The sequence below is a fragment of the Vigna radiata genome, chromosome 11 (genome assembly GCF_000741045.1).
Source record: "Vigna radiata var. radiata cultivar VC1973A chromosome 11, Vradiata_ver6, whole genome shotgun sequence".
Taxonomy (NCBI): Eukaryota; Viridiplantae; Streptophyta; class Magnoliopsida; order Fabales; family Fabaceae; genus Vigna; species Vigna radiata.
Genome location: NC_028361.1, coordinates 18,100,108 through 18,122,483, shown reverse-complemented (window position 1 = coordinate 18,122,483; position 22,376 = coordinate 18,100,108). Strand labels below are relative to the sequence as shown.

General features: G+C 34.6%; 2 protein-coding genes across 10 annotated transcripts; both read left to right on the top strand.

Annotated features, from left to right (window-relative positions):
- Positions 1 to 456: 456 nt before the first annotated feature.
- Positions 457 to 20,723, top strand: LOC106777531. Of its 9 annotated transcripts, none has more exons than XM_014665118.2 (19): positions 457 to 938; positions 1,553 to 1,648; positions 2,098 to 2,264; positions 2,821 to 3,548; positions 3,643 to 3,717; positions 3,806 to 3,868; positions 4,742 to 4,918; positions 5,248 to 5,811; positions 5,912 to 6,667; positions 8,042 to 8,317; positions 8,451 to 8,606; positions 9,109 to 9,461; positions 10,129 to 10,609; positions 10,855 to 11,187; positions 12,410 to 13,181; positions 13,264 to 13,322; positions 17,591 to 18,064; positions 18,934 to 18,972; positions 20,362 to 20,723. In XM_014665118.2, the coding sequence occupies exons 4-19, from the start codon at positions 2,829 to 2,831 to the stop codon at positions 20,545 to 20,547; spliced, it is 5,484 nt and encodes a 1,827-aa protein (XP_014520604.1). In that variant the 5' UTR covers positions 457 to 938; positions 1,553 to 1,648; positions 2,098 to 2,264; positions 2,821 to 2,828; the 3' UTR covers positions 20,548 to 20,723. The 9 variants fall into 9 exon arrangements, with proteins under 9 accessions (XP_014520604.1, XP_022643299.1, XP_014520601.1 ...); XM_022787578.1 differs by having other exon boundaries at positions 1,544 to 1,648; XM_014665115.2 differs by lacking the exon at positions 1,553 to 1,648.
- LOC111242777 lies at positions 13,335 to 17,580 on the top strand. Its single transcript, XM_022787582.1, has 2 exons — positions 13,335 to 16,744; positions 16,912 to 17,580. Exon 1 carries the CDS (start codon positions 15,008 to 15,010, stop codon positions 16,013 to 16,015), a length of 1,008 nt encoding a protein of 335 aa, XP_022643303.1. The 5' UTR covers positions 13,335 to 15,007; the 3' UTR covers positions 16,016 to 16,744; positions 16,912 to 17,580.
- Positions 20,724 to 22,376: the final 1,653 nt, after the last annotated feature.

Sequence of the window (22,376 nt, the reverse complement as noted above, 5' to 3'; positions counted from 1 at the left end):
ATACAATATATTAGGATTATATTTTCATATACAATATAAATATATATATATATATATATATAGTGTAATAATAAATTATATATATGATTAGAAAAATTAACCAAATAATTAATTAAATAAAAATAATAATGAATAATAATGTTACTATTAAAATAATAATAATAATAATAATAGTAATTAAATTTAGTAAACAGAATTAAAAAAATATAGAATATTAGTATTATAAGAAAACGTTTATATCTTAATAAATTATATATATATATATATATATATATATATATTATAGAATAATATAAATATATTAATAAAATAATAAAATATTTACATCATCTATAAATTAAATAAATATTTAGTTATGTATGTGTGTGTAAAAATAAATTAAAAAATAATACTGATGGTATTATTATAAAGTGCATCAGGAAGTCGAGGAGGGGACACCTCAGCAGAACATGATATAGGTCGACATATTAAAAATTAGGCTTAAATGCTTATGTGGTGAGTTCCCTCCAAGGCTCGTCTCACTCGCCTCGCTTGGATCTCTTCTCCAACAACTTCACCGGTCAAATACCTTTCTCCATCAACAACTTAACCCACCTCTTTTTGGAACACAACGGCCCTCAAGTAACGTAGATCTTTGTGGCCCGCTGTTCAAGGCTTGCAACCCCTTTTTTCCGGCTCCGGCGCCGTCTCTCTCCTCCAATTCGACTCCGGCCACCACGCGTAAGAAGTCCAAGAAGCTCTCCACGGGCGCCATTGTCGCAATCGTTGTCAAGTCCGTTCTCGTCGCGGCATTGCTGCTGCTGTTGTGCCTCCGCGACGGCAGCCAGCGAAACTGCCGAAGCCTGTTACGGCAACACGTGCCATTCCGGTGGAGGCGGGAACGAAGTCTCGAAGGAGGATATCACCGAGGTTCTGCGGAGGCTGAGAGGAACAAGCTGGTATTCTTTGTTTTATTTGAAGATTTCACTTTCAGGGTTTTATTTAAATTCTTCTCTTTGGGGGGTTTTGTTTTTAACAAAAAAAAAAGAAGACGATGTCTGATTTTAATTGAAGCCTCAGATTCAGCCGGAACCTGAATCAAGCTTGCCAACTGCAGTGAACGGATCTTGTAGGCCTTACAGTATTACAGACACATCCTAAGATTGATCTCAAAGCCTCTATTAGTTTTTGAAACTTCTGAGGACCTCCATCCACCAAAATACGCATTTTTTGGTCAAATAAATACTCTGTAATTTTGTAATTTGGTTTTCTTTGTATGGTTCAGTTGTGTTGGATACCTAGTCAAATGGGGCAAAGTGAGGGCAAATAACCTGCACTCTATGTGTCTGTGAATATGCCAATGTATATTTTACCAACATGGAGCCAACATTCATTTTATGGTTTCAACCTTATTATATGTGATGCTGGAGTATTTTGCAGAAAAGTAGTCTTAAAGGGTGGCTGATAAGTATTTTAACACAATTTTATTAGTTTTGTTGCTGTTATTGCCATGAAGTTTTGTTGCAATAGCATGAGGTGCTTTCTAAGTTGATAATGGAAGTAGGTTTTGCAGGAAAAGCATCTAATAAAGATATAAAAAAAAACGTTGGGGCATTTCAGGAAAAGGCAGAGGAGAGAGGAAAAAAAAAAAGGCAGACTCCTTTGCCACGTAAGCTGAAAGTTAACTCTGTGATTGTCCATTTAACGGGGGGACTCAATTTTGACAATTTTGGCACTTAATGTCTGGGATCAAATAAGCATTTAAGTCTAAAAATTATAATCTACATTAGATAAAAAGAGGATTAAGGATAATTAATGACATGAAAAAAATTAAAAAAAACAGGATAAGAATATAGATTATAGGTCATAAAGGTCACAGCTCATACGAATACTATATATAGTCATTATTCCGGAGATTTTCGAGAGATGCTGTAAGATCCTAGAATGTGTATATTTAATTTTATTTTTTTATTATGTGGCCATGATGCAATATATATAAATTATTGATGCATTAGTTTTATAAATGACTAAGCTAGCTCAATTGGATTTTAGGATTTTGTTGTAGATGTGGGGTTTAGGGTTCGAATCTATGCTTGCTTATAGCTGTTATGTTTATAGGGGGAACAGAGAGAAGGGGGCACGTGAGTTTTAATCTACAGGAATAGTGCCTAGAAACACTTGGCCGAGAGAGTGATTGTGAGAACAGGAGAACAAGTTGCTGGAAATTTCAAGTTTATAGGGGAATTTCTGTTGGTGCAAGGAAAAGAAACTGAAAGGATCCCAAGGTAAGGGGTGCTAAGTCCTACATTTGTTTTCACATTGTGATTGTATAATTTGGTGTTTCTATTTATTCTGATGGCTGTTTGTTAGATGGATATACATTATGATGTTAATGATATTTGAAATATGTTGATCATTTGCGTGTGATTCATGTAGTGTATGGTTGGCCTGAAAGAATGTTGGTCTTGTATTGTTCTGCTTAGGGAACCCAATCAATTTGCTGATATGAAGAGCTAAGTTTTCGTGAGTAGTAAGATAGTAGCATTTTAATTTTCACACACGGGTTTCTGGTGCAGAATTACATCCCTGTTGTTTTAGAGATTCTGAAATAAGTCTTGTGGTTAGGTTAGTGGAGGGAAGGGATTAAATATGGGTTAATTATTGGTCAAATCGTGAGGTAGTTGTGGTGGAGTGTCTAAGCATATGAACAGGTTCTTAGTTTGGAAGACATGTAAACATTGACTGTACAAGGAAGAATGAATTTAGGGATTAGACAGCTTTGTCCAGTTTTTGAGCATTATTGATTGGTTTCATCTTATCAAACTACTTACTAAAGTGTAGAGAAGAGAATGGACTCCGTTGTCAATGTGGCGGTGGAAGAGATATGTGGTGGGATTGAAGATGGGGTCACTCTTGCAGCCTTATGGGACAAACTGCAAGGTTCACCCACTCTTTCATCCGCCAATCTCCATCTAAATCGCACCGTCAAAAGAGCCATATGGACGAACCTAGTACGCATTCCAGGTCTCCGTTTTGAACCACAACCATCTTCTTCGGAATTAGAGGATGCTGAGAAGCTCAATTTAAAGATCTTTCCTCAATCAAGCCTTGTTGACAACTTTGTTGGTCTGTACGAGTCACAATCACTCCAACATGCCCAAACGCGTGTCCTTCACCTTCTTGCTAATGCTAGAGGCAATGGTATCACTCAAACTCAGCTTGCTAAACAGTTGCGCATTGATGCCAATAACTTCCACTATGTGTTGAGGAGTCTTGAGTGCCAAGGTTTGATTGTTAAGCGCTCTGCGATTGAGAAGAAGAAACAAATCTCCAGTTTCGGTGAATCCAAAAATTACCCGGGTGTAACTACCCATTTAGTATACTTACGTCGCTATGCGAAACAACTTTCCTGTCATCAAAGGTTTGAGTTTGAAATTACTAAATTCAACTCCCCAGATGATGAAGAGGAGGATGCAGATGGAACCACGTTTCAAACGGATGTTCATCTAAAGGATTATTCTCCTCAAATGAAAGCTATATGTGACAAACTTGAAAAAGCCAATGGCAAGGTTATTTTTTGTTCAATTCTCTTTATAGTTACCAACCAGACCACTTCATATCATCATCTGTGCTCATGTTTTCATTGTGATATATTTCTTCAAGGTTCTTCTTGTGTCGGATATTAAGAAGGATCTTGATTACTGTGGATCGCGTCAAAGACAAAGGGCTTGGAGACAAGTATGTTTTTTTTTTTACTTTGGACTTACCAAATTATAATTATGTCTTCTGCTATTTCCAGATTGCCTTATTGCTCTTGTGTGACCAGATTTCACAAAGGTTGAAAGCAGATGGTATTGTGGAGCAGTTTGATGCCAAGGTGAATGGCAAGGTTGGTTAGTTTACACACTGTATCATTACTTTTATGTTTTATTTTGATGAATTATTAGTCTCTGCTGTAGATTACAATTGTCTCTGCGATGTCTTTCCCGGCAAGCATTACAAATCTTCTTCTTCTTCTTCTTCTTCTTCTTCTTCTTCTTCTTCTTCTTCTTCTTCTTCTTCTAGGAAGGAAACTCAACTTATTAGTCACATTATTATGTGAAAAAATAAATAATGAATAAAAAGTCTCATTAAGGGTAAAATCAGGTTAGAATTTGCAATGTGTCATTTTTGCCCTTTAATTCTAAGTAGGAAATATTTTTACTATTGCAAGAGAAGAATGAATTTGATTAATTCATTGCCTGAAAACATAAAATTTGGTTAAGTTGTGGTTCTGTGCTTTAACAATCTGTATCATTAAGGATAAAAACAGTAAAAATGTATTATTAAGGGTAAAAACAGATGGTTAGAGTTTGCAATAAATTTCTAAGTATGACATTTTTACTGTTGCAAGACAAGAACTAACCTAATTGGTTAATTGCCTGAAAACATAAGATGTGGTAAGTGGTGGTCTGTTCTTTAATACAATCCTTTCATATAAACATGGCTGTGATGACAAATTCTCCCTATTTTTGTCATGAGTTAATATTATTGATTGTCTGAGTAACCAAATCTCTTTTTTCACCTATTCTTCAGTCTTTTAGATTAATGTAGATTGATATGTTTTATGCCCAATGGTTACACAGTGAAATGATACTCTTCATATCAATTGAACATTTTGTACTTTATACCTTCAGTGGATCAGCCAATTCTTTCCATCTCCCCTTTTAGGCTTAACTTTATTCTGGGGGTAATCTAAATGTAAGTCTTTAAGTGTTTGCAGATTGAGGCTTGCCTGCGGCTACTTGATCCAATAACTGCTGGATCTGGAAATGAAGATAAAAAGTTGAACTCCGGAAAAACATGTCAAATTATTGATCAGCATGTGGAGCTTCCCATTGAGCATCAAATTTTTGATATTATTGATGCTGCAGGATCTTGTGGTATCACTTTGAAGGAGGTACAATTTTTATTCTTATATTATCCTCTTTGGTAATTGCTGAAAAAGAGAAAGAATAAGCAAAAGTTATATGCGTGGGATTTAAATCTTCTATACCACAAATGTTTTACATTTAACATATAATATCTACTGCTGGACCACCTTTCTCTTTTTGTCTGTCTCCTGTATTCACTTGTGAACACTTTTGACTGAAATGAGCTCCTTGTCCTTTTCATCTTTCTGGCTCCAAGTGAAGATTTGTTTATCATTGAGGCTTCTTTGTGGTGATTCCTTAAATTTGAATATTGTTGCCTTTTCACTTTGAATATATTGCGTGTTTTCTGTAACAGATTTGTGAGAGGCTTGGGATTGAACTGAAAAAGAGCCACATTCGACTTGTAAATTTGTGCTATAGATTTGGAATGAAAGTGAAGGAGGAACAATGCCTAAAATCTAAGGCAATTCGAGTTTGGACTTCTAAAAATTTCAAACTTGAACCAGAAGTTGAACTTATTTGCAAGCTTGATGAAAATAAGATTTTAAACCATGTGCCTGACAGTTCAAAAATAATATCTGAATTTGTGGCTTCGACTGCCAGTACAGAACTCGCTGATCAAGCAAAATTGGAAGATATATTAATTGGTTCAAAATTATCAAGTGTATCTCCTAGAAATATTGAGTCAAACATTGTAGAAACGTCAACAGACTTGCAAGATTTGGTCCTTGATCAAAGAGGTACGAGTTCTCACTGCGAATTGGTCTGTTCATCGGTGGATGCAGACAATGCACCATCAGGAGCATTTCCATCTGATGTGTTGAAACCATTTTCTACTGGATCATACAAAAGACATGCAAGTTTATCTTTAAGTGTGGATAACACTAGAAGGGCAAACAGGATACTTGAAAGGCTAAAGGTTTGTCTTTCTTCCCCTTCCTATTACTATTGCACAAAGTTTTTTCCTTAAAATTTATATCCATAGTTCCTAAGTCATTTTTGCATTTTTCCCCATGCAGGATGAAAGATTCATTTTGAAACCTGAACTAAATAGGTGGCTTAATAGCTTTGAGAAGGATAAGTCTACAAAAGTGGAACGCAAGACTATGGACCGAATATTAAGCAAACTTCAAGAACAAGAGCAGGTCAAATGCATAACAGTACATTCGCCTGTTATTTCTGAATATTCCAGGACAAAAGATTGTGTGGTAGTTGTGCATCCATCCATGAGTCTATCTCCAGAGTTATTCGATGAAATTCAAGATAGAATACGATCATTTAATAATTATATTCGCAGGAAAAGTACTTCACATCAGAAAAATGATGAATTGATACCTGTAATGGAGGATATTCAAAAAAGTCAAAGCGTTATAGTTGCAGATGGGCAGGTTAGTAAAGCAGAGGCCATGCGCGTAAATGGATTTGTATTATCAAAAATGATTCGTGCTAAGCTGCTGCATAGTTATATTTGGGATTGTCTGCATAGGTCAACTGGCCATGTTGATGCTTTATCATCTAAAATATGTAAAAATGAGCTAACTGATACTCCTCTCAGTAGCAGAAAACTATTTTCTCTAGAAGAAGTTATTAAAGAAATGCCAATTGAACTATTCTTACAAGTGGTTGGGTCTACTAGAAAATATGAAGAAATGATTGAAATGTGCAAGATGGGTTTACATCTGGCTGATCTCCCTCTAGAGGAGTACAAGTGTTTGATGGATGGTCAAGCAAAGGGAAGGCTGTCATTAGTTATTGACATTTTACGGCGATTAAAGGTATGCCTATTGAGTTAAATTGAAGTCTTTGTCTTTAATTGAAAAGTTTATATCTTTAGCAATTATTTTTATTTTCCTGGTTCCATCTATTACTGTCTCCGACTGAGGTTGGTGGAGTACTCAACCACTTAACATGCCAGGGTCTAGAGTCAACTTCACCAAATAAAAATTATCAATTCCTTGACATGTTGCAGTCATCATTGGTGGACAAAACTACTTTTTTTTTATCACTCTTAGGGAAAGATCGTGACCGGAAACTTTTTTTTTTCAGTCAAAGTTAAGGATTGTCTTTTTTCTATCTGTTTTCTATCTCCATGCTCAGTTAGTTCCATTCATCCCTACCCTATGTTGCTGTGGTAGGGAGTTGGGAGAGCTACTCAACCAGTAATGTCAGTGCATAATTTGTCACATTTAGAATGCTGATTTTGAGTTTGTGAATTTCCTTTACTACAAATGTTTTTCTGACAAGAGCCTAAAGAGTTTTTTACTCAATTATGTTTTATGTTATGTCTATGATTTGTGTTTTTATTAAGAGTGATGGGTAACCAGTGGTTAATCAAGGTATGATTTAAAATACTTATGCATAATGTTTACAGTTGTATATAGATATTAGGAAGTAATTAGACAACTAGATTTTATTTTCTAAAAGATTGAATAATTAACAATAGTATTCTTATTTGGTTGGTTTTGGGTTAAAATAAAATCTCTCTTATTTGGGTATATTCCTTTTTAATTTACTTTCCCTTCTGCATTTATTATGTAATTGGCAGCCATGCCTATACTTTTACATTTTTTATTACTCAATATTATACAGAAGAATTGTTCTTCCTCCTATTTTGATTACTCTAAAATCACACATACGAATAGAAGCCAACCAGATTACCATTTTATTCATTTGATTGGCTGCACTAGTGTTAAAAATGTTAATGAAATACTTACAAATTCTGAAGTAAAACAAAACCATTTTACTTAACCAGTTGGTTAGGCAGTGCATGTTTGTCACAAACTGATTAACTCAAACTTACTCTGTATTCCTTCTCATAGCTCGGAAAACTTTTATGTATCTGATTTATTCTCAACATGGTTATTTTACCTGTTTTTCATCCCTGCTAGGTTATTTGTATTTTTCACTTTTATTTGAGTGATTGGTTATTGATGCTGCAACTTAGTTTTGTTCATCTTGTTTTATGTGATAATGTACTTACTGTATGTAGAATAAGTTTGTTCTTCTTTTCTCCCACCGTTCAATTAAGTTTCTGAAAGATGAAGAGCTGCTAATTACCAATTAGAGGAAAAAGTTAACAGAAATAAGTAAAATTACCATTTAATTTAAAATTTTATTGATGCATGCTTGATGTGAATTTGTTTGTGTAGTTGATTCGCATGGTAACTGATTTGAAATCTAGAGATGGAATCAAAACCCCTCATACTCACACCATGGAGCTTAGGCCTTATATTGAGGAACCCATTTCAAATGATGCAGCATCCTTAAATTTTATATCTCTTGATCTTCGACCAAGAGTCAGACATGATTTTACTCTGTCTAATAGAGATGCAGTCAATGAATATTGGAAAACATTGGAGTATCACTATGCTACTGCTGATCAAAAAGCTGCTTCATATGCATTTCCTGGATCCGTGGTCCATGAGGTAACCTACAAGTTTATCTTCGGTGCACAATTTCAATATTTCTCAATTTTAATGCCTTATTTCTTAACCAATATTATATTTTGATATCATGGTATCAGTTCAAACTCTGAATATAGTAATTGTTTATTGTTAGCTTTTCCGCTTCCGTTCATGGGCATCTACTCATGTTATGACAGCAGAACAACGTGCTGAGCTTTTAAAGCATGTAACGAAGGATAATTTCAGTGAAAAAATTTCATATAGGGACTCCGAGAAGATTGCTAAAGATTTGAATCTTACCATGGAGCAGGTTAGTTTGTTTCAAGTTGTAGACTTGGTTTTGTTGTTTATCCCTTTTGGAAAGGCAAATGCAATCAGTTTCAATCCCCCCCACTCCCCCCTTATAAAGTATTATAGGTGAGTATATCCTTGAGGATAAAATATCATTTTGTGCTTTCCTTAATGTGTTTATCACTTTAATACGTTTCTCCCAAAATAATATTATTTTTCATTTATTTATAAGAAAGCAAGATTGTGTAGTTGTAGTTGACTAGAAACCTTTATGGCAGGAAATTAACTGGATGAAATTTCTCAAACACTTCGTTTCTTGATTTTTTTGCTGCTTATAGTTTGAGACAGTCTGGTATGATACTGAAAACTCTAAATAGAAATGAACTCTCAGAATTTCAAACTTTTTAAATGAGAAGTGATTCTTATTTTTATTTTATGGTAAAAATTCAACTCATTGTATTGTTACCACTGTTTCAATATGAGTAACTCTTGAAAATCTTTCCTATTACTACCACTTATAGGTACATAGCATGTTTTCGTGCAAGCGTCGTCGCCATTTTGTTAATCAGTTCAAAGATGATGAGAAAGAGGATACTTCGCTTGAAGGCATGGGTAATTCATCTTGTCTTAGGAAAGTCAAATCCACTCATCTCAGGCCCACAAAACATGCCAGAATTGATGCATTAACTGATGTTGTGGACACGCACATTGAAGAATCACATAATTTGGACGTGCACTCAGGAGACTGTGCCACAGATATGCAAGAATTTGAGGAAAGTGTGCCTGAAGACTGTACCCCCTTCATTAACCAGTGTGTCAACAAAGTGAAGCCAACACGTCATAGAAGATTCATTTGGTCAGACAAAACAGATAGGTAAGAGAAATTTTAGGGACCTTGGTAAATCTAAGCAACACTTATTTTAGTTTAGATTAGGTGTGGAAATAATGGCTCTCTGAAGTTGGACCATTTATATATTATAGAGAAATTGAATGAAATAAGTCAACTCTTTTTCTTGCTTAAATTTTCAGTTTGTTCTGAATTTATAAATATGATGTCTGTATAGTCTTATTTTATTAGCATTATTAGTGGAACCGTAATGCAAACATGCAAACTTAAATCAAAAGAGAGTTCTTTGTCATGTGTATTTTTGTGATAACTTCTTACAAAAACTATTGTGACTCTAATTGATGTGGAATAGTTATTTTAAGAATTGTGATTAACTTGCATAGGATAAAAACTAAAGAAATTACTTATAATTGATATTAGTACTGGTTTTATGAAACAATTTTTTATTAACCAGAACATTTTTTGAAAAAAAAAAGGCTTGAACTATAATGTATAAATAGCATCAAAGTGTCAAGGATTAGTATTTAATAATATAACAAGTACTTTTCTCCCCGGTCTGTGTCCATTCTATTATTCTGTAAGTTTGGCATATTTACTGTATTTCAAATTATTAGTTGTCTGCTCTCCTGTAAGGCTATAAATATATCATTATTATACTTGTGGTCTGATTATGTATGATTTTATGTCATTTCAGGCAGTTGGTGATCCAATATGTTAAACACCGTGCTGTTCTTGGTGCCAAATATCATCGTGTAGATTGGACGTTGATTTCTGATCTACCAACTTCTCCAAGTGCTTGTATGAGAAGAATGAATTTGTTGAATGCGAACATGAGATTTAGGAAAGCAGTGAATAAACTCTGTAACATACTTAGTGAACGATATGCAGAACATCTGCAGAAGTCCCAGAACATGTCCTTAAACTCAGATGAATGCAAAGAGTTTGTGCGTTCCCAGTCCTGTAGAGGTATCTCAAATAATTCTAGTCCAGATGTTGAAATTCAAATGAGAAGTCTAAATAGAGAAGCTTGGGATGACTTTGAGAACAAAAATATCAAGAAAGCCCTTGAGGAGATTCTTCACTGCAAGATGATGGCTAAGCTGGATGCCTCCTCACAAAAGGGTCAATTGCAATATGAAGGGTGCTCAGAGGCAAATGTGAACGCTGATGGGCATGTAATTCTCTAAGACTTTAACAACAGTTGTGTCAAATCATTGATTCTGAGTATCTAAAAAAGACTTAACATATTTCTTGCTGAATCTTGTATTTAAGTTTTAATTTCATAATTTTCCTTTTGCTTTCTTCTCTTTATCCTTCTTGGATGAATCTTTTTCCCTTTTTTTTAATAATTTATGGTCTACAGTCATCAGGTATTCTGAAATCTGTCTGACACACCAACTAAAAAATCTTTTTTGGACAGGAATCTCAAGAAAATGAAGAAAGTACATCAGCTATTCCTTGTGAAATTGTTCAGAGTCATGATGGGAAGACCCATTTGCTTACCTCCCAAAGATCACATCGTCGTCGGCGACTTGATAAAAAATTTACTAGGTTTCTGAATAATATGACTAATGTTTATGGACAAGTAAATGAATCATTGGCTATTTCAAATGCTGTAGAGCTATTTAAACTTGTTTTCTTAAGCACCTCAAGCGGTCCTCAGCCACCAAATTTACTAGCAGACATTCTTCGGCGATACTCAGAACATGATCTATTTGCTGCTTTTAACTATCTTAGAGAGAAAAAAATTATGGTAAGGTGTTCTAAATCTCATTTGTTTTATTAAAGGCATCATATATACATTTGATTTTTTATGTACTTGTCTTTGTGTTGTTAGTTAATGTAGTCATCTTTACACTAGTCATCTTGTGAAATAGTGATAAGCCTAGCAATGCATACACTGATTATCACATGATGGACATGGGATCGAAAAATTGGCGCTGTCATTGGATGACAAAAACGATTTCCCTTAGTCCTCTTTTGGGGGATGAACCCTCATTCTCCTTAGACCTTGATGGGAGGCTTGTGTTCTGGTATACTCAATAGTCCAACATCACTTAAGAGTCGAGGCCAAGAGAAATTTAAGTACCCGCTCCTCCAACTCTCTGAGACGTCTTTTAAGAACAAAATCTTGACAGAGATCTAGACTCCAAAGTGGACAATATATCGGATGTGGTGATTGACCTAAAAATGCCACTCAACGGACTTGGGATCTGAACATTGGTGCCGTCTGTGGGGAACGAAAACGATTTCCCTTAGCCCTCCATTGGGAGATGAACCCTCATTCCCCTTAGATACCGGTCGTGGGCTTATGTTTTGGTACACTCCAAAGTCCCACATTGCTTTGGTACACTCCAAACTCCTAAGCAATGTGAGACTAGCGGGTGTACATATTGCCTATGTGTCTATCTCAGTTCAAATTGTCTATTTTCTTACAAATCCTCTACCTAAGTCTGTGATTATTTTCATTAGGGACAACGTAAAGGTCTTGAAATCCTCTCAAATCTGAGTTTGCCGATGGAGTAATAGAATAATAGAGAAGAGTAAAAATCTTGTTTGTAAACTGTGTAGTCTCTGCCACATCAGCTATTTAGTTAGCTATTATTATATTTTCTGTTAGCATAGTTTGTTAGACAACTGGTTTTCTGTTAGTAACCAGAGTGGCCTTTGTCACTACAGCATGTTTGTTAGCTATTCTGTTAAATGTTTTGCTAGCAAAGTTTGTTAGACAAGTGGTTTTCTGTTAGCTGATTAGTATTGGTCTTCTATTAGTCGGTTGTTAGGTTATCTTTCATTGCAAGCTTCATTGATGTATGTAACATGATTTTGTTAGGTTGAGAATGACAAGAAATAAACACACAAGTTATAGTTTTCATAAAATTTCTGACTCAACTTTTTTGATATAGAGTTCTTTTAGTTTGTGTGTGTGCCCAAGCGTGTTTTACTAAGGGTTTAATTACATTAACATTTGACAGGTTGGGGGCACTGGCAATGAACGTTTTGAACTTTCACAACAGTTCTTGCAGAGCGTTTTGAAGTCACCATTTCCATTTAACACTGGAAAGCAGGCTGTTAAATTTTCTGCATGGCTGGAGGAAAGAGGCAAAGACCTCATAGAAGTGGGTGCCAATATTTCTGAAGATTTACAATGTGGAGACATTTTTCATTTGTTTGCTTTAGTTTCATCAGGTGACATTTCAATTTTGCCATGCCTACCAGACAACGGTATTGGAGAGGCTGAAGATTTGAGAAATGCAAAGCGTAAATATGATGTTATTGAATCTTCATATGGTGATAAAGTTAAGAAACCAAAATCCTTTTTTGGAGTAGAAGGTGAAATTATTTCTCGTCGGGAAAAAGGTTTTCCTGGTATTGCCGTTTCTGCATACCGAACAACAATATCAAAAGTTGATATTTTAAATTTGTTCAAGGATAATGATAACTATGGCCAACCTTTTGGGGGTGATTTACAATTAAGCATTAGCCAAACTAGTGACTATTCTGTTTCTGACCATATATTTGAAATCGGTAAATCTTGTGAACCTATACCACTAGAAGAAAATCATACTGAATCACCCTGGGAAGCTATGGCAGGTTATTCGCGACTATTGTTGTCAGAGTTTTCCAATCCAGAACATGCATATGGCATTTGTGCTGAGGTATTTAGGGTTGTTTATGCTGCCATCCAAAAGGCTGGTGACCAAGGATTAAGCATGGGAGAAATTTCCAAGGTTATAAACCTTCCAGGTATAGATGCCGTGATTTAATGATGTATAACATTGACTAATGTATGCAGTTTTTCATTTATTTTTCTTTGGGTGTCATTCAGGAGCTGAGGTACATGGCTCGATTGTTGATGCTCTTCAAGCATTTGGGCTAACATTAAAGGTTTCTCCCTCTTTTCTTTTTTCTATAATTTATAGAATGTCTGATTTCAACCCATGGTTTGACCCAATGGAAAGCATCTATTTCCTCCTTCTACTCAAACAATGGTTTGAGACCCAAAATCATATGTTCAAACGTAACCAGTTTACCAAACCATTAATTTAAGTAACTTATGATTTGTAGATCAAAGTCAATTTAAACACCGGAACTAGGATTTGGGTGTATGAGCTATGTCCCAAGTCAATTTAAACACCTGCATTTATGAACTTTATCAAACCATTAAGGATTTTTTTTCCTCTAGCTTTTTCAGAAAAAAAAAATGTCTTCCAACACCCATATCAACCTCCAAAATAGATTCCCCCCCTTTTCCAAACTATATTGTTAGTATTGAGAAGATGGATGGAGCTAACTATTCCACTTGCACTGCTGAGTCATTTGTTGCTCTTGTATACTCGACTGATCCATCTCCAACAACATTTTAAGACTTTATCAAATGGTATGTGACTCACCAATTAGGTAGTAACGTTACTTTAGTGACACACTGGTAATTCTTCTTGCTTGTCTCTCTGAATCACCTTCTCTTGATCCTTGAGTTATTGACTCTTGGGCAATTGATCACATATCTATAATCGTTCTCTTTTTTCCTCTTTTACTAAAGCTGTCAATTTTCCTTTTATAACTACGGTCAATGGTTTAAAAAACAAGCTTGGAACATTGGTACTACCCAACCCCTCTCATCCCTTACTTTTATTGACTTTGTTTTTTATGGCCCCAATCGCCCTTTTAGTCACAAACAGACATCTCATTGAAATTCCTTATACACATCCTCTTCAGTCATTTTCCTTGCCACTTTTGGGGAGATTTTGTCCATACAATATCTTATCTCATTAACCAGATGCCAACATTTGTCCTTATAGATTGGATACCCCACTCTATCCTTTTTCTTCATTCCCTTCCATACATTCTTCTTCCACATGCTTTATACATAACCTCACACCTAGTTGAGATAAACTTTCTTCAATGTCATTCAAGTGTGTCCTTGTGAGATATCATCACTCACAAAATCGGTATCAATGTTTCTCTCTTGATCTTCATAGGAATTTTGTGTCTGTAGACCTCTCTTTCCATGTCAGTCCCATACTATACAATTTTTCATTCAAATGACGACATAGTGGTAACCTTCCAACCATCATCAATATTCCTTCATCAACACCTCATGTGATAGGATATAAGGTGATAGGATATAACGGATGCAGAGGAAAACAATTTAGGAATTAATTGTTAGTTGGTTAGTTGGTTGGGGGGCCTTTATAAGAAGGCATGGAGGTCTTCTGTGGGGGGAGCTTTTTTTGATATTAGTTGTGTTGACAGGAGATAGTTCCTGTGGAGAGAGAGTGCTCCTTTGAGAGTTGGGTGTTGTATAGTGTATTCTTGTTCATCAGAATAATATACTGTTTTTTTCTCATATTCTGTTTGTGAGTTCTGTTTTGAGAGGAAGATAGACTTCTTGACAAAAGAAGCCTAACAATTTGATCCGACTTGTCGGATCCCTTGGAGAGGAGAATGTGATGGAAGGAAGAGTCACTACTATGGAGAGGTGGGCCAATGAACAAAAAAAGGTGCTAGCATAATGGAGAAGAAATATCCAAGAATTGAAAGAAGTGATATTGGAAGACCAGAATCAAGATATGAACTCAAAAGGAAGGGAGAAATCTCTTGACAGAGCAAGAAGGGGAGGGAAAGAGGAATTTCTGCAAGACAACAAGAAAGGAAAGAAAGAAGTAAAGAAGGGTAGGGATGCTATGAAAGACAGTCTGCAAAACATCAAGAAAGCTAAGAAATTCTCTGAAGAAGGAGAGTATTTGGCTAATGATAAAGAAAAGAAGGAAGAAAGATACCCACATTGTAGTGCAAAATGGAGAACTACCCAAGAAATAAAAGAAATGTTGCAGAATATCAAGATTCAGATAAAGGACTTAGCAAGAAGTGAGAAATCTGTCATGAAAGGAAAGAAAGAGGGAAAAATGGGGAGGGATGTTGTGAAAGGTAGTATGCTAGACATCAAGACAGCCAATAAACCCTCATGGAAAAGAGAAAATTCAACCAATGGGGAGAAGAAAAGAGAAACGAATATCAGTGAAGAGGGAAATGTTGTTACCATTACATTAGGGAGTAGAATGTCAGAAGTTGTTGTTTTGAGTGTTGATGGTTTTGCAGGAATTAGAGGGCAGGATAGGAGAAAAGGAAATATATGTGAAGAGGAAGGCAATGACGAAAACTGTGATGGAGACATTGGTGTGGCTTCTGTGGAGAAAGTTGCAGAATTCGCTGCTATAATAGTGGATAATGTGACAAATGTTGGTAGGGAAAATACATTAGGTGAAGACCAGGATGGGAAGGTTGTGACTTTTGCTTCTCCAAGTAAAGTTGCAAAAGCTGTTGTTTTTAGTAAAGATAGAGTGGTAGGTTGTGGTATGTATGTCAAAACAATAAAGAAGGGGGAAGAATTGTGTAGCTATGGGGTTAAAACACTGGTGTCAAGGAGTGACCCAGCTGTGGTTTGGGTGTCCATGGGTGCATCCACTAGGGCTGTTACAGATCCATATCCTGAAACTACTGAGGTTATAACACCTGCAGATCTAGCTTCTAGCAATAGCCACAAAGGATTTCCAGGTTTCTTGCAGAATCTTTATTAACTAGCCATCTTATATTACTCACAAGGGTGGAAGGTAAAGATGGTAGGAAAGAAACTTCAGAAATGGAAGCTATGCAAACAGTTTCAGAGCAAACTGCAATACTTGTGCTCCACAATGTAAGAGGTCACCAGGTCAGAAAACAGTATAGAATAGTAATATGGTCAAGGGGAATCTTGGAAAAAGTGCAGTTCTTATTAATGAAACAAAAGAAGTCAATAATTCTCTCATATAGACCACCACCCAAGCCTCCAGACCTGAAATGGAGGACAGTAGCCAGTGCATTCCCCTCATATGATAACACGATGATGAAGAGGAGCCAAGAGATTAAGTTTCACGATTCCAACCTTGAGGATAAGGTTGTTCTACAACAGGGTGTAATGATAGGATATAAGGTGATAGGATATGATGGGTGCAGAGAAAAACAGTTTAGGAATTTATTGTTAGTTGGTTAGGTGGTTGGGGGGCCTTTATAAGAAGACAGGGAGGCCTTCTGTGGGGGGAGCTTTTTTTATATTAGTTGTGTTGACAAGAGGTTGTTCCTGTGGAGGGAGAGTGCTCGCTTGAGAGTTGGGTGTTGTAAAGTGTATTCTTGTTCATCAGAATAATATACTGTTTTTGTCCAATATTCTATTTGTGAATGTTGTTTAGAGAGGAAGATAGACTTCTTGACAAAAGAAGCCTAACATCATGACTGCCAAAGTCTGGGATGTTTCTCCTACACCACTTCAGGTAATTCAACGTATTTTCACAACCTATTGATATTCCAGTACAAAATCCATCTTTGTCAGATAATGATATAATGAAGGCAATGCTTGATCCTTCTCTGATGTCATCTCCCATACCGAATCTGGTCCTTGTATGCTCTTAAAATTGGGCTTCATGGTCACAACAGGCAGGCTTATCTTTGAAGTAGATGGAAGCTCATGAATCTCCTCTGGACTGGTTTGGAAAGCATGACCACCTTTGGAAACCATCATCACTGTTGTGGAAGACCATGACTAAATATTCCTTAAAACCTCTTTCAAGGTTCTAGATGCATTTGCAGAAGCACCAGATATTGCCATCTTCAACATGGTTGAAAGTGTCAGAGTCATAGCTCTTATACCATATATGAATAGAGAAAATACTTTTTATTCTTCTCAATATTCAGAGTCCTAGTACATAGGATACTTATGCAGAGTTAAAATACTGATTCTGCTACGAGTATGGAAATAAGCAGAAAAAGAATCTCCTATAATAGAAATAAATGAACCTAATTCTGAATGCATATGAATTTGATTAATTCAGATTTATTGCTCTAAAACTGATAAAATCAATGTAGATGTATTCTTCTACCAGATTCCCCGCCCTCATGCTCATGCACATGTATATACACACATACACATGTATTTACACAGACACATTTATATTGCTGAAGTGGTTTACAATAGCAGTTTTCCCTCTGAAGAAATTGAAAGATTTTTGCAGAAATTCATAACAACTTTTTCCCAAGCTGGATTAAAATGCTTCATTTTTATTTTTCTTATTCGTTTCTTTCCCACCACTTTCTATAACAAGATTCTCTTTACTGCATAGGTCAATGCTTATGATACTGTCCGTGTCATTGATGTTGTGTACCGTCACAAGTACTTTTTGACATCTGGGTCTGCTTTTCATCATCTTGTGCAACCTTCCTCAACAAAGGCTATTGAGGAAAGTGATCATACATCTGAGATTTACAAATCAAATAAAAGGGATACTTCATCTATTCATACTCCAAGCGAAAGGACTACTATTGATAATGTGCATACAGTGACAATACTCAATCTTCCACGTGAGGATGTGGATCCTGAAAATCAAGCTAGTGACAGGAATGAAAGCTGTAAGCAAGACAGACTAGGCTTATCCAGAGTCGATCATGAGAAAGAAACTCTCCAATTTTCTTTGGGTGAGTCATGTGTGCCAATATTGCCATGGATCAATGGAGATGGAACCATCAACAACATTGTTTATAGAGGACTTCGACGTCGTGTTCTTGGGATAGTGATGCAAAACCCAGGGATGTTGGAGGTATGCAAACTTTACAATGTCTTTTTTATTTAATGTATTTAGTGAAACTAAAATATACTTTTTCTCTGTATGTTTAAAACTTCAATTCCTTCCTTAACCCTGTGCTCTTAGACAATTTGGTCCTCTGGCTTAATGTTTTAGTTTTTCTTTTTATTAAAAAGCTCATACTAGGCATCACTATGTACCCTAACATATCAGCTATGCTAATACCCCAAGGGTCATCTATCATTTGTCAACCCATGTTCGCGGCTGATCTGCTATGAAACATTGCAGAAATGTCTCTAAACAACAATTCACAACTTCTGATTGGCCATTTGTTTGAAGGTGATAGGCCGTGTTCATCTTCAACCGTATTCCTTTTTTGTTCTAAAGTCCATGTTCCTTTTCTTATTTTCAAAAGAGTTTGTTGAATCATTTAAATGTGATGTATGTCAACTTGCAAAACATCATCGCATCACATATCCTCCTAGTAATACAAAGAGTGTCCGTCATTTTGATTTAGTTCATTCTGAATGTTTGGGGACCTGCATCAAACTATAGTATATCTAGTTAAATGGTTGGTCACATTTATTGATATATGCTGTTAATTGTTTTCTTTATTATTACTCCAAATCATGTATCATTACCTGTTGCAAAATGGAAAATGAGAAGAAAAACAGTAATGTAATCACAGAGGAAACCACCAGTTTGAAACAATCATTACATAAATATTATAATGAAAAATATGAAAAAAGATTGATGGCAGTACATGTATTAAAAATAAGCGATTACATAATAACTGGAGATGCAACGAAATCAAGTTTTTACAATTTTTAATTCTTCATTAGAAAATGGAAAAATTTGCTGACAATTTCATTTGTATGTATTAGGATGATATTATTCGTCATATGGACGTGTTGAATCCACAGGTACTCTACTAAACTTTCAAAATACTGCACTTTTATTCTGAAATTGCTAGTTAGCAGTCTAGTTACTGTCTTATTTTCATTTTTTCCTTAAAGAATAATTTTAAGATAAGTTGGAGTCAATAATCCTTTTCCCAAGGTATTATTGAAATATGCCTCCACTCCTCTAGATTAAAATTATACTATAAACTTCAGTGGCATACAAAACCTATTTCTGCATGGCACCCAGTGAATGCGCATGCGTATTTTGCAATCACAGTTTTTATCCTTCCATCCTACGTGAAAAGAAGCTAACAAGGGATGATCTAGGTATACTATAGAGAAGTTTCTTGGTGTGCTCAAATTTATTACTATTAAAGATATATGATTTGAAAGGATAAAATATATTGAAGATTGATGGTTACTTTGACTTAGAGAAATTCATTTCTAGAAAATATCTATTAGCTTTGCTATTATTTAGTTTGTCAGCTTGGACTACCAATTGGTTGACATGTTTACTAAGTCTCCCAATAGGTCTTATGTTGATGATATTTATAACAAGCTTGTGTTATTTTTTAGCTTAAGGTGGAATGTTAGAGAAAAAAGTTGATTGTTATGATCGGATACGGAAATATTTTACCAAATATTTTTCACTATTAGATATTGATTTTATTAATTATTATTGTATCGCTTATTAATTATAAATAAGAATACTAATGTGCACCCAACACACGAAATTCCTAATATTTCTTTAGGTTTCTCTATTCTCAATATGGTACTAGACCAGTACAATCCTCTATGACCTGTTTTGGCACTAATCCATTCAAGAATCTGATTTGACACTAATCCTTTCAGCAACGTATCAGAGTCTAAACTAATAAGATTAACCTAGTAAGGTTTGTTGGAATCCTCATGTCACCTACCATTTACAAATATCAAATCTCATGTTTGGAATGTCTAGCCCTTAGAATGAGAGAGTACGTTGAAGATCTTACATCTACTAGAAATATAGTCAAACTATATAGGATGCACATGTACCATGTTGAAGAGAGAGAAATCAAGGAATATAATGGGTTCCGTCTATTGGAGACACATGAATATTCTTATTTGTAAATTCTACATAAACCTTCCTTTTGTTTTTAAAAGTTATACTGTCGTCCATTTTCACATTATACATTACCACCTTAAATTTTAAAAGTATTACAATTGCATTCATGGTAGACCTTGATAAAGGAGTTCTGTGTTATGGTGTAATGAAAAAAAAATCTCAGTGTAGTTGTAACTACGCTCTTTTGTTTTTCATTTTGTGATTTTGAGCCTAAACGTTGATATGATTTTGTATGTTGTCACTGCTCATGCTACCGTGTTTGTATGTTGGTTTTAAGTGTATATGCTAATTGGAGTTTCTGACAGAATTGTAGAACTCTCTTGGAAATGATGGTTCTAGATAAACATCTAACTGTGAGGAAGATGCTTCAAAATATATTTGATGGGGGACCCACTCTACTTCAAGGTCTTATTGGAAGCACATCCAGCCAACCAAAGTTGATTTGCCGAGAGCATTTCTTTGCCAATCCCATGAGTACAGCCTTGTTGTAGGGAATCTGTGGAGTTGACATGAGTACTTTATTATATAGATACAGAGAGATGGGTGTAGGTTGTGTCTGTTAAGAACAAACCTTATGCGAAATTAAGACTTATGCCATCCTAGTAAATATGTTTCAGGCTAGTTTCTAATAAAATTTTTATATTTTGTGTTTGGTATTATTGTTATACCCTTTCTTATTTGACAATTAAATTCGTAGAAGATGAAGATTGACAAGAAGAGTTTCTTTTTGGATTTTCATCTTGTTTCATACTGAAAAACAGAATGTCGAAAGAAAAAATAACAGACTTTGAAACATTTTCTGTATCATATTGATTTTTTATCTTCTAGAAAATAATTTTATGTAGTCGATTACGACTTAATTTATTTAATTACATAAGGTACTCATCATGGAAAACGTGTTTCATTTATAAACAAATATACAAGCAACAAAGTTAGGAAGTATGAATTCATAGGTTATTACAACTGAATCACAATCAGCTATAACATTAAATAATTGAGCGAGATCGGAACTTATATCTCTTACTTGTGAAAAAAAATCAAGGTTTAAGATCAATGTATTTGAGAGAGGTTCTAAGATCCCAATGTACTTCACATGTCACGGAACCTACATCGAGAAGAGAATAGTTGAATATTACATTAATTCAATTATGGATGGTGTAAGTCTATGAGCAATTATTTATATAAAATTGATTTATATATCAAGTTACTTATATCAAGTGTAATTTTTTTATTTCAGTATATGTTTGGTGCAAGTAACAATTTAGGATACAATAATATTATCAATTTCATTGAACCCCAAGGCATTCATCTTTGCAAGGGAGAAGTTTGTTAACTTCAAAATTCCATTTGTGATTTTAATATATAAAAATTAAGTTATTATCAATTTCAGGCATCATTAGCCACTACTTATGTAGCTCATATCTGGATGTGTTGTGAACGAGTCAATCTATATGTGGAAGTAGATTAGTATCCTATGGACATGCTTTATTGAGATCGGTGTAATCAATACACATAAACCATATAACTTTTGATTTTTTTACCATGACCACATTGACTAATCATATGGTATTTGTAACTTTTCGATCAAAGCGAATGTCTAGTAACTTTGACACTTCTTAAATAATTTCTAGTCATTGTTCCTCTTTGATCTTTAGCTTCTTCTGAAAGACCGGTTTGGTCTAAGGGAGGATCATGAGTTTGTGATATAAGAACCAGGTTGAGGTTACACATGACAGCTAGGGGTGGACAAATAGAATTAAACTGCATTGTACTACTAAAATTTGTACTAAACTAATAACTAATTTGTCTAAACCGAACGGTAAAACAGTTCAAACAAACTGAATTATTTTTTGTTTTATCAAACTGCACTGAACGAAACTATTTTTTGTTTTATCAAACTGTATTGAACTATACTAAATTGTACTAAACCACAATGTAAATTGAACTGAACTACTAACTATATTAATTTTAAACTGAATTGTACTAATTTTAAACTAAATTATACTAGTTTTTAAACTGAATAGTATAACAATACATATTCTTTTTAATTGAAATTTATTTTAATATATTATTTTATTTTACAAATTAATTTTTTAATATTTGATATTATTATTTTCTATTTTATTTATATTTCTTTTATCATTATATGTGTATGAAAATTATTTTATTTATATTTATTTTATCATGAATATTATTTTACTTTCATATTTATTTTCTTATAATTTTTTTATATTTTTTTGTTTTATATGTGTATATAACTTATTTTATCTTTTTATCTACTTATTTTATTTTAAAATAATTTTTTATTTATATTTATTTT

Bases quoted from the DNA above. Each gene is read 5' to 3' on its own strand.
- LOC106777531 (XM_014665119.2), top strand. From the start codon at position 2,829: ATGGACTCCGTTGTCAATGTGGCGGTGGAAGAGATATGTGGTGGGATT. The intron at 4,919-5,247 runs GTACAATTTTTA...TTTCTGTAACAG, and splicing joins GTGGTATCACTTTGAAGGAG to ATTTGTGAGAGGCTTGGGAT. The intron at 18,065-18,933 runs GTATGCAAACTT...TGTATGTATTAG, and splicing joins AAAACCCAGGGATGTTGGAG to GATGATATTATTCGTCATAT.
- LOC111242777 (XM_022787582.1), top strand. From the start codon at position 15,008: ATGAACTCAAAAGGAAGGGAGAAATCTCTTGACAGAGCAAGAAGGGGA.